This window comes from Sebastes umbrosus, chromosome 24 (assembly GCF_015220745.1).
Source record: "Sebastes umbrosus isolate fSebUmb1 chromosome 24, fSebUmb1.pri, whole genome shotgun sequence".
In the NCBI taxonomy this organism is placed as follows: domain Eukaryota; kingdom Metazoa; phylum Chordata; class Actinopteri; order Perciformes; family Sebastidae; genus Sebastes; species Sebastes umbrosus.
In genome coordinates, this window is record NC_051292.1 from 10,271,464 (window position 1) to 10,284,511 (window position 13,048).

Consider the following 13,048-nt stretch of genomic DNA (forward strand, 5'->3'; position numbering starts at 1 on the left):
ACGTGTAATAGACGGTAGAGTGTGGTAGAGTGGTAGTAGATGTGTAATAGACGGTAGAGGTGTAGTAGATGTGTAGCAGAGGGTAGAGTAGAGTGTGTAGCAGAGGGTAGAGGTGTAATAGACGGTAGAGTGGTAGTAGAGTGTGTAATAGACGGTAGAGGTGGTAGAGTGTGTAATAGATGTGTAATAGACGGTAGAGGTGTAGTAGAGTGTGTAATAGACGGTAGAGGTGGTAGAGTGTGTAATAGACGGTAGAGTGGTAGTAGATGTGTAATAGACGGTAGAGTGGTAGTAGATGTGTAATAGACGGTAGAGGTGGTAATAGACGTGTAGCAGAGGGTAGAGTAGAGTGTGTAATAGATGTGTAATAGACGGTAGAGGTGTAGCAGAGGGTAGAGTAGAGTGTGTAGCAGAGGGTAGAGGTGTAATAGACGGTAGAGTGGGTAATAGACGGTAGAGGTGGTAGTAGATGTGTAGCAGAGGGTAGAGTGTGTAATAGAGGGTAGAGTGTGTAATAGACGGTAGAGTGTGTAGCAGAGGGGGTAGAGTGGTAGTAGATGTGTAGCAGAGGGTAGAGTAGAGTGTGTAATAGATGTGTAATAGACGGTAGAGTGTGGTAGAGTGGTAGTAGAGGGTAGAGGTGGTAGAGTGTGTAATAGACGGTAGAGGGTAGAGTGTGTAATAGATGTGTAATAGACGGTAGAGGTGTAGCAGAGGGTAGAGTAGAGTGTGTAGTAGAGGTGGTAGAGTGTGTAATAGAGTGTGTAGCAGAGGGTAGAGGTGTAATAGACGGTAGAGGTGGTAATAGACGGTAGAGTGTGTGGTAGAGGTGTAGTAGAGTGTGTAGTAGACGGTAGAGGTGGTAGTGTGTAATAGACGGTAGAGTGGTAGTAGATGTGTAATAGACGGTAGAGTGTGTAATAGATGTGTAATAGACGGTAGAGGTGGTAATAGACGGTAGAGGGTAGAGTGGTAGTAGATGTGTAGCAGAGGGTAGAGTAGAGTGTGTAATAGATGTGTAATAGACGGTAGAGGTGTAGCAGAGGGTAGAGGTGTAATAGACGGTAGAGTGGTAGTAGAGTGTGTAATAGACGGTAGAGTGTGTAATAGACGGTAGAAGTGGTAGAGTGTGTAATAGATGTGTAATAGACGGTAGAGGTGGTAGAGTGTGTAATAGACGGTAGAGTGGTAGTAGATGTGTAATAGACGGTAGAGTGGTAGTAGAGTGTGTAATAGACGGTAGAGGTGGTAATAGACGGTAGAGGGTAGAGTGTGTAATAGATGTGTAATAGACGGTAGAGGGTAGAGTGGTAGTAGATGTGTAGCAGAGGGTAGAGTAGAGTGTGTAATAGATGTGTAATAGACGGTAGAGTGTGTAATAGACGGTAGAAGTGGTAGAGTGGTAGTAGAGGGTAGAGTGTGTAATAGATGTGTAATAGACGGTAGAGGTGGTAGAGTGTGTAATAGACGGTAGAGTGGTAGTAGATGTATAATAGACGGTAGAGTGGTAGTAGAGTGTGTAATAGACGGTAGAGGTGGTAATAGACGGTAGAGTGTGTGGTAGAGGTGTGGTAGAGTGTGTGGTAGAGGTGTAGAGTGTGTAATAGACGGTAGAGGTGGTAATAGACGGTAGAGTGTGTGGTAGAGGTGTGTAGTAGACGGTAGAGGTGGTAGAGTGTGTAATAGACGGTAGAGTGTGTAATAGATGTGTAATAGACGGTAGAGGTGTAGCAGAGGGTAGAGTAGAGTGTGTAGCAGAGGGTAGAGGTGTAATAGACGGTAGAGTGGTAGTAGAGTGTGTAATAGACGGTAGAGTGTGTGGTAGAGGTGTAGAGTGTGTAATAGACGGTAGAGTGTGTAATAGACGGTAGAGGTGGTAATAGACGTGTAATAGACGGTAGAGTGTGGTAGAGTGTGTAATAGACGGTAGAGGTGGTAGAGTGTGTAATAGATGTGTAATAGACGGTAGATGTGTAATAGACGGTAGAGTGGTAGTAGAGTGTGTAATAGACGGTAGAGGTGGTAATAGACGGTAGAGGGTAGAGTGTGTAATAGATGTGTAATAGACGGTAGAGGGTAGAGTGGTAGTAGATGTGTAGCAGAGGGTAGAGTAGAGTGTGTAATAGATGTGTAATAGACGGTAGAGTGTGTAATAGACGGTAGAAGTGGTAGAGTGGTAGTAGAGGGTAGAGTGTGTAATAGATGTGTAATAGACGGTAGAGGTGGTAGAGTGTGTAATAGACGGTAGAGTGGTAGTAGATGTATAATAGACGGTAGAGTGGTAGTAGAGTGTGTAATAGACGGTAGAGGTGGTAATAGACGGTAGAGTGTGTGGTAGAGGTGTGGTAGAGTGTGTGGTAGAGGTGTAGAGTGTGTAATAGACGGTAGAGGTGGTAATAGACGGTAGAGTGTGTGGTAGAGGTGTGTAGTAGACGGTAGAGGTGGTAGAGTGTGTAATAGACGGTAGAGTGTGTAATAGATGTGTAATAGACGGTAGAGGTGTAGCAGAGGGTAGAGTAGAGTGTGTAGCAGAGGGTAGAGGTGTAATAGACGGTAGAGTGGTAGTAGAGTGTGTAATAGACGGTAGAGTGTGTGGTAGAGGTGTAGAGTGTGTAATAGACGGTAGAGTGTGTAATAGACGGTAGAGGTGGTAATAGACGTGTAATAGACGGTAGAGTGTGGTAGAGTGTGTAATAGACGGTAGAGGGTAGAGTGGTAGTAGAGTGTGTAATAGACGGTAGAGGGTAGAGTGGTAGTAGAGTGTGTAATAGACGGTAGAGGTGGTAGAGTGTGTAATAGACGGTAGAGGTGGTAGAGTGGTAGAGTGTGTAATAGATGTGTAATAGACGGTAGAGGTGTAGTAGATGTGTAGCGTAGAGTAGAGTGTGTAATAGACGGTAGAGTGTGTGGTAGAGGTGTAGTAGAGTGTGTAATAGACGGTAGAGTGGTAGTAGAGTGTGTAATAGACGGTAGAGGTGGTAGAGTGTGTAATAGACGGTAGAGGTGTAGTAGAGTGTGTAATAGACGGTAAAGTGGTAGTAGATGTGTAGCAGAGGGTAGAGTAGATTGTCCTCTACCGTCTATTACCACCTCTACCGTCTATTACACATCTATTACACACTCTACCACACTCTACCGTCTATTACACCTCTACCCTCTGCTACACACTCTACCACCTCTACCGTCTATTACACATCTATTACACATCTACTACCACTCTACCCTCTATTACACACTCTACCCCACTCTACCGTCTATTACACATCTATTACACGCTCTACCGTCTATTACACACTCTACCACACTCTACCGTCTATTACACCTCTACCCTCTGCTACACACTCTACCGTCTATTACACACTCTACCACACTCTACCGTCTATTACACATCTATTACACACTCTACCACCTCTACTACACCTCTACCGTCTATTACACATCTATTACACACTCTACTACCACTCTACCGTCTATTACACACTCTACTCTACACATCTACTACCACTCTACCCTCTACCGTCTATTACCACCTCTACCGTCTATTACACACTCTACCACCACTCTACCGTCTATTACACACTCTACCACCTCTACTACACACTCTACCATCTATTACACATCTATTACACACTCTACCGTCTATTACACACTCTACTCTACCCTCTGCTACACATCTACTACCACTCTACCGTCTATTACACATCTATTACACACTCTACCCTCTACCATCTATTACACACTCTACCCTCTGCTACACATCTACTACCACTCTACCGTCTATTACACACTCTACCCTCTACCGTCTATTACACACTCTACCACCTCTACTACACACTCTACCATCTATTACACATCTATTACACACTCTACCGTCTATTACACACTCTACTCTACCCTCTGCTACACATCTACTACCACTCTACCGTCTATTACACACTCTACTACCACTCTACCGTCTATTACACACTCTACCCTCTGCTACACATCTACTACCCCTCTACTACACACTCTACCCTCTAGTACACACTCTACCCTCTACCGTCTATTACACACTCTACCATACACTACACCTCTACCGTCTATTACACATCTACTACCACTCTACCCTCTGCTACACACACTACCGTCTATTACACATCTACTACCACTCTACACACACTACCGTCTATTACACACTCTACCATCTACTACACATCTATTACACACTCTACTACACGTCTGCTACACCTCTACCGTCTAGTACACACTCTACCATCTACTACACACTCTACCTCTATTACATACTCTACCTACTACACACACTCTCTACTACCCTCTATTACACATCTACTCTACCTCTAACTTCTACTACACATTCCTCTACGCTCTTTTATGTACTACAACAACTAGTGGATTTGATAATTACCAAATGTTTGCTCTACTTCTCGTCTCCTCCAGGCCGTTCCAGTCCTTTTGTTCATTGAAGAGTCTGGATAGAAAACAGAGGTATACATTAATAATCTGATCATGTGGTGTGATGATGACAAGGAGTTAAAAGTGAATTACATTAAAGTCACAAAATGCCTCACAATGATTAAATTGAGCCCTTCACTGTCTGTGAGTCCATTTGTTTTACAAAGGTATTGAATAATAAAATGAAGTAAAATAAATAAAACATGCATTTCCGACTATGTTATTTGCCTGATTCCATTCTACACCATCTACTATTAATAAAAAAGGCTAAATATCTTTAAACAACAAATAAACAAATCTAAAATCATTAAAGTATCTAGAGAATATTTTTGCTTTACTGATATTTCCTTACCTTGTGAGTTCGTCCAGCATCCACCTCGTCTTGGAGGCGGCTTCTGATGAGCCTCCCCGTTGTTCTCCAGTGTTTTCTGGATGACGGAGACACACAAAAAAACACATTACAGACACAGTAATTCAATTATAAAAATCATGTCATAGTACAGTATGTCATTAAATGTTTACATTTAATACACTACTCGGTTAAGCGCACTAAGCGTCTGTCAGGTAAGGAATGACGACTTGTAGAAAGCTACTGGTTGCGTGGCACCTTGCGAGTGTCGTAGGAATTACATTCGGTCATCAATGCTAGTGCTGTTAGCGATTTTGGTGGACAACTCGGTAGTTTAATGTGGAAGTGAGATTTTGGCTATTTTATTTCTGGCTCCCTCAATTGGCACTCAGTCATCAAAAGTTTAAGAACCCCTATCGTAGAAAATTAAGCATATGGAGCACTGGAGTTTGGTACATCTCTGCAGTCAGACATAAAGCCTATCTGCCTCCCACTAGTTCCAGACCATTACTGCCGGGGCCTATTAGCGATGAGTGATGTGGCCGATAATTGTGAAAGTACTTGTAGGGATATGCTGTTGAAAATTACTGGAGGCCTTGTTCACATCATGAGCTCAATGCTGAACTTTACATTTTTTGGCACACATGGAACAGATGTGAACATTGAAGTGCTGTCCATAACAGGAAGGAACAGCTCAGAATATCTATTGCTGGATTGGTTTGGTCTGTTAAGACTACTGTAAGTATGTTATATCTGTATGAGGAATGATAGAATAAGTGGTCTTGAAGCTCTGGTGTAAACGCAAACTTCTCTGCCTGAAGTCTGGCAGACAGGCAAAACCCATTAGCAAGGCTCTGTTAGCGATCGTCTTGTAAACCGAGACCCCGGGCATTCATTAGGCATCAATCAAAGGACGAGGTGCGATGATTAAATGATGAGTGCAAATGCTTAACAGTGTTCGGTACACCAGGCCACTTTACTCTGACACTTGAAAGTGGGGTAAAATGGATGGAGGAAACATGATGTTAGTCTCCATGTAGATGGCTGCAACTGGTTAATTTATTCCCGGAAGTTATTAAAGAAAGTGAATTTCAAAACCTTGAAGTCAAAGCTTGATGATGCCTACAGATGCTTTTGGAGTAAAGGGAATTCAGTAATCATCGTTAAATTACACTCGATTTAGGAATTCACAAACTTTGTTCCTGTTTCAAAGCTCAGAGAGTATCAGTAGGCACCAGTAAATGAAACACCAGAACCAAGTTTGGGATTTAGGATGCACTAGAAACTTTAAACATGCTTAGGCATCCATCCATTTTCACTCACTTCTGCATTATTATCAAGGCCCATCTCGATAAAATGTAGTTTTAAGGCATTCATTATTTATTAAGCTTCTGAGAAATTAGAATATATATCCTTGGTATTTGTTTTAACTTATTTGTAAGAAGGAATACTTGTTGTGAAATTTGAAAGTCCCTGCAACTGGACTCATGAAAGAGAGACAGCTAACGACTGCAGGACCCCCACCCAAATCTAATATGAGACGAACACACAACATACCGTCCAGGTTCCTCTCTGCGTTCAGCTCGTCATCGTCGTTGCTTTCCTGGGTGCTGTACTGGATGTGGTAATGACGGAGGAAGTGGACCGCTTCATCCATCAGTGTGTTCCCCACCTGCAGTGAACACAGAGGTGGATGAGAGTCATGTTAAAGGTCTGCTACAGCATTAAACCATTCATTTAAAACACTTAATGTGACTGGAATTAATTGGGTTCAATTAACAAACAATCTGAAAAATCCCACTGAATTCTGTTTGAACCCACCATCTGCACATAAAGATTATTTTTATTTATAAATTCATTGTACATTTGTTTAAATGAAACCTTTAAGTCTATAAATTGTCAGAAAATAATGCAGTTTAAAAAATAAATTAAAATATGTTGTAGCATATGTCATAATAAAGTCATAAAACTATTTTTTTTAAAGTCACGGTAAAATGTCAGAAAAACTATTTTTTTAAAGTCACGGTAAAATGTCAGAAAAACTATTTTTTTAAAGTCACGGTAAAATGTCATACAAATATTTTTAAAGTCATGGCAAAATGTTAAGAATAGTATGCCCTAAAAGAAAAATCATATAGTATATGTCACAAAAAGTCATATCACAAAATCACATCTACACAACATTAATCTCAAGCATTCAACAGTTCTCCTTTCACAGCAGAAAAAAAGCAAAAATACCAGAGTGTCTGTGTTGAAGACATCAAAATATACAGCCACTGAACAGATATTTGTCAAATGTATTTTGTTTCATGGTGAATGGAGAGAAAATTAGGACAATACAGGTTTTCCCAAGAGATCACTGCACTTATTTTAAATGAAAACTGATCATGACGATATTTATGATTAGATATGCTTACAGAAAGACAAACTTTTTCATCATAAACTATGTTAGTGCTGCAACCGCATCCAGAGCCGAGAAGGTTGAACGTTTTTTCTGAGCACTTAACATGACGTGTCAGAGCTTGCTGTTGCATATATGCACTGTATGCATGCATGTGTGTGTGTTAGTGTACTCCCTGCTCTGTCTGTAAGGCTGAGCTCCAGTAGAGCTGACAGCTTGCTGTGACAGAGAGCCTTAAACAAACCCACTGGGTCGGCTGCTGCACAGCAGAAATGCCTTTGATTCTATTAGGCCTCTGTGTGTGTGTGTGTGGCCTGTTGGCTTAGAGAGTTCAGGCCTAATAGCAGCGTGAAGATGTGAAGAACATCCTTACCGCTGTGTTTTATCTCCAAGCATTCTTTGATCCTGTGCTCAGCAATGATCGGTTAAGTTCTGGTGTCTCTGACTTTTTGGAGAAAAGAGCTTCTAATGATTAAATTTGTCTTTTCAATGTAATTCCGCGACCCTCTCGGTTTTTGCAACAAAAAAAAATGTGTTTGAAACAATGCCGTAATTACAGTAAGTGCTATAGAAACAATATATGGTGAAGCTCAAAGGTCACTTATTAATGATTTCAACCTCATCTCACGGTTCACTGAGTGAAGAGCCTTGATTCTCTTCACCCTTTATTGTTCCCAAACATCCATGTATAGAAATGATGGTTTGACTTATATGGGTTATATTCATGATTCAGAACTCATGCTGACTTTTATTCATATGAGACTAGAAAAGCTACTCTGATACAGCTAGGCCATATTAACAGTGATCACCATTGAACATTTCCATTAGAAAATTAGAAATTTTTATATATACTGTCAATAAGTTACACTACTAACAACCAATCACATGACAGAAAATACACCTTTTCTCACCAATCCTAACCTTAAATTCAATGAGCTCTTAGTGGATAAACAAAGTAAGAGGACGTCAATGGTAATACTTTGACTAAAGTCCCAGTGGGCCACCTAGCAGATCAAACATTCCCATATGGGGGCTGGGCTACTTAAATCACAAACAGATTGGTGATGTATACGGTTAGGTAAGCTGTAAACCTGATGCATCACCGATCAATACAGCACGTGGACAGTCTCAAAACACAGCAATTAGACTCGTCCACTGGACGTGGCGAGGCAGAGAAACACCATGGTGCTCTCCAACTGGATGTTAACATTTCACAATGAGGGAAACATAATAATTTAGATTAACAACAACAAATATTGTTTATTTTTGTACAATTTATTCATTTAAATGGATTCCTTTTGCAGCTCACACTATTTTTTTATATATTTTTCAGGTTCCAAATCTCCTACCAGGGAATCTTTATGCTCAACATAAATAGTGATTTAATTTATATTGTGATATATTTTGATACTGACTACTATAAAATTGTATTTAGCAGTATAAAACTGTGATAAAATCAGATAATTAGACACTAAACATCTCCATTGAAGCGTACAGTATTTCTACTTTTCTCTTCTAATGTGAAATACTTTAAATTGAACTAAAATGATACGACTGTGTGATTTTAATAAAGAGTCTTTATCTGCATGTCATAACTAACTTTATATTGAGAAGAACTACAGTGTAGCTCAAGCAAGGCGTACACAAGGTTACTTTACTTTATGTCTGTTATAAGCAGGAAAAGCCTAAATAACCCCTTAAAACTAAACTAAACTGGACTAACCCAGCCTGGCAGAAGTGCAGCCGCTGTTTCCAGCATTGTCCCATTGGCCCAAACAATACCAGCTACAGGACTCTCTGGGTATTTCCAGTTAGGCCACGCTGGCTCAACACTGCTGTCTGGTGAATATCAGGACTTAGTAGGAGTTAAGAGGTGAAAATATCTCACATTTTGCTCATTTTAAGGGTTTTTAGAGGTTTGAAGAGATGAAAGTATCTCATATTAAACAGTTTTTTCTCTCTAAAAGCAAAAGGTAGGAACAACTAACCCCAACCGACCCCTAAAATAACCCCATCACAATATTTATCTCTGTTGTATCACATATAAGGGTTTTTAATGATGTCATTTATTAACCTACATTAGTTGGGTTTGTCCTGAAATTTAGTATATATTTAAATACAGAAAGAATGATGGTCTGATAAATTGTATCAATGAAATTATTGTTGTTTTTTGATTGTGTTTCCGATCCCTGTTGCTATCAAATGTTGTAATCTGCTTAAAAATATTGTATCTTGCAGATATGTAAATCTCGCCTCGACAAGCTTCTTTTGGGGCACTGTGGAAAGAAGAAATCACCCCGAGCACCGCAGCGTTTTTGGGAACTTTTACTGACCCAGAGTGGAAACAGAAGCTCACATGGACCATCCATCTACAGAGACAGTGAATGGACAAACTCAGAAACTGTGCACACAAACACCGACTTAAAATATCTTCTTTAAATCACACGTTATGGCAGCAACAACACTGTTCTCTCATAGACATACAGCAGCCTGCTACACAACACAAGAAACACAGACTTTGAACAACAACCAACATTAGCTTTCCTGATCGAGCCTCCTTCTTATCCAACATGATCACACGTCTACAACTAACGAGACACGGTCTGCCCATGTTTGTCTACTTTGACATTATTTTTGACTGCAAAAACGGATGAGTAAATAGGTTTTCATTTGGACTTTGAGTCAACCCAGTACAGACTGCAGTTCCTTCATATCTCCACAACACAGAAAAAGATGAGCACGCATAACTTTTTGTTTAAAATCACTGAATTAGTATCGGAATATCAAAATCGGTGCACTTCTCATGCGTTACTCGATGTTATTTGTGTGTGTTATAAGGCTGGGCCGTATGGAGAAAATCAAATATCACAATATTTTTGACCAAATACCTCAATATTGCGACCATATTGCAAGGTTGAGTATTGGTGCTTTCACTAAATATTTACACAATGAGATTTATGATAAGTTATTATCAGTAATGTGGATATTGTGTAAAAGACAAATAATAGAACAGCTAGAACAGTTCGGTAAGTTCAGAAAAAAAATACTGTAATGCAGCCTTTAATACCAGGAGAAGACGACACTTATCACGATATTACAACAAAATCTAAGATGATATCAAGTCTCATATCACAATATTGATATAATATCGATATAATGCCCAGCCCTACTGTCTTATTGCCTCAATCATGCACTTTTGACATCCTGAAACACTGTATGGTTGGTCCAGACTGTCTAGACAAACTCGCAACTGCAACGGTTTGTACTGTAGGATTATGTTTCTAGTACACTGAAAATCTAAAATTCACAAATATGTGCACTAGATTCTGATTATTTGGAGCCATTTGAGAGGCCCTCATTACCTCAAGAGAGTAAATCAGCTGCAGTAAGTCAGCATGGCAAAAAAGCATCACAAACACGATCCAAGAAACAATCAGATACAAAGAGCTCTGATCCGACTGGTGTCCTTCTTTCTGCTCACTTATCGAACAAAAGCCAACACACAAAAGTCAACATGTCCTAGACGGTGTTGTAAATGAAACCATCCGAATGTCCCTGAAAAACTTGGTTGTCCTTATTAGCGGTCAATTCAGTAATCTATAAAATACCTCAAGACAGAGTTAATTCAATAAGCCTCACAAGTCCCTGCACATGGAATCAATAGATGAATAGATATATGCGGAAAATAAAGCAAAGTGTGGTCACTCACAAGATATTATTATTTGGTCAATGTGAAATATTTCTTGTCAATTGGCTGATTTGATTTGCGCCTCAAGGACTGACTATATATGCTGTGTATCAAAGATGCAATGTGCTCGTCTCTATGTGTTCCTGCGCCGGATGCAAAAAAGGCAGAGAGATTGTCACAGTGTGCGTGAAAACAGATCATACAAGCCACTTAACGGCACTATAGCCAACTGATACAAGGGAGCGAGAGGAAAATCCAACCGTGCCAGCGCGCCAATATAGTTCAGCAGCTCGCTGAGAGGCGGGCAGCACCTGACAGATGCCACTTGGGAGCATAATCCCAGAGGGCTGAAAAGATCCTCCACATGACGGGAAGCCAGTGGAGCAGGAGGGGACTGGAATACCAAAACGGCAAATTGCAATGTTAAATGAAATATATATCTACTCCTTCCTTTTTCACTGAGCTTCGTAATGCCAAAATGGAGCCAAATGCAAGGAAATGAACGCATATATTAACTAACAATGTACAATTTAGAGCCTAAATGATCAGGCGATTAGCCATATATTCACTGGTTTCAGATATGAATGTTTACATTGTCTGTTTCTTTGTCTTGTGTGATATTAAACTGAATATATTCATGTTTTTTGTACAAAATAAGTGACTTAAATATGTCACTGTCAGCTCTGGGAAATTATAATGGGTATTTTTAAGTATTTATCACAGTTTACTGACAAAATTAATAGAGAAAATAATCGTAAGTATAGTATAATATAGTGTGTTTTATTAGCATTATTTATTTCACATTTTTTTTACAATTTAATAATACATTAAATTTAACTAGGTTTTGTTTGTTTGAAAAACAGCAGTCTCTCCTTTACAGACTCAATAAAATTACAGGCTATCTCACAGGAAAATTGCTCGGCAGAATTGTCCTTGATCCTTATTATAAGAGCAATCCCGGGCCTATAGCAGCAGGCCTGCAGGTTCATGATGTCCACATCATATTTTATTAGTTTATTCAAATGTTATCATTCAAAATCTATATTTCTAACATGTATTACAGGATTACAGTGGTGTTTCTAGGGGGGGGGGGTTAAATCTCTCCCTCTTTCTCTCGTGCTCTCCTGCAGCTTTGGTGAAACAAACAAAAGGGGCGCTTTGAATGGCACGTGCTCCGGGCGTCAGTCACCTGTTTCCTAGCAACGGGCACAACAGAAAAGCACCTGTGGCTCTGAATAGGAGGCGGTGGAGCCCTTAGTTTGACAAAAAAACAGGGAGAAATTAAAAAAAAAAAAAAATACAGGCTTTTTTTTTATTATACGCTATAGGTCATGATGTATAAAAGAGTAATATGGCCCTAATAGGCCCTAATAATTAAATTTAAAAATCATATGCCTATTTCTGATTTGGTTAGACGTGCTAATAATGAGCTCAATCGGCTACATTTATTTATTGACGGACTGTACACACTCTGTTCACCCATTCGCTCTGTATCTTTTATATCTCTATTATTGTTTTTATCATTTTTGTATACCTTTACCTCTCCTGTGTTTCACTCTGTTTGCTGATGTTGATGCTTTGACACCTGAATTTCCCTCCGGGGATTAATAAAGGTTCATCTTATCTTACTTGAGCAAGTTATTACGCTCCTAAATCAGCTCTAAAAGTAGACTATTCATTGTGAATATAGTAAATATTTTAAAATTCAAATATTGTTTGGTACTTTTGTGCTTATTGTTGTTGTGATGGTGACGATGATGAATCATTCTGCTGCTTTATTTTGATTTTCATCACATTTTTAACTTGTTGACCTGTTTTCTGTTGTGCACAAGCTGATTTCCATTATTAAACTTCAATTCCCTGTAACATTTCTTCCCATTCTTTAATATTTCCCAAAGTGATGGAACAGTACACTGTAAACAATTGCTGTTAATTTACAGCAGGATTTCAACAGTATTAACCTGTTATTGCTAAAAACAGTGCTTTACTGTTTATACAAAAGAAAACCTGTTAAATTACGCTCATAGGCCGTTTTTTAACTGAACTATAATGCATTCTTAAAAAACGCACTTTACTGCTGATCAACTGTCTAAAGTATCATCAGTAACAGTTTCAAGCAGTATTTCTTTAATTCTGGGACCTGATCTGCACATGTGAG

At 39.5% G+C, this 13,048-nt stretch overlaps 1 protein-coding gene across 1 annotated transcript in view; it reads right to left on the reverse strand.

The window, feature by feature from the left end:
- Nucleotides 1-4,401: 4,401 nt before the first annotated feature.
- LOC119484026 (trafficking kinesin-binding protein 2-like) overlaps nucleotides 4,402-13,048 on the reverse strand; it is a 46,049-nt gene continuing 37,402 nt past the window's right edge. Inside the window, exons 4-6 of the mRNA XM_037762584.1 lie at nucleotides 6,359-6,473; nucleotides 4,805-4,880; nucleotides 4,402-4,468 (exon numbers count right to left, since the gene is read on the reverse strand). Of these exons, the coding sequence (XP_037618512.1) occupies nucleotides 4,402-4,468; nucleotides 4,805-4,880; nucleotides 6,359-6,473 (258 nt within the window). The remainder of the gene's footprint in view (nucleotides 4,469-4,804; nucleotides 4,881-6,358; nucleotides 6,474-13,048) is intronic.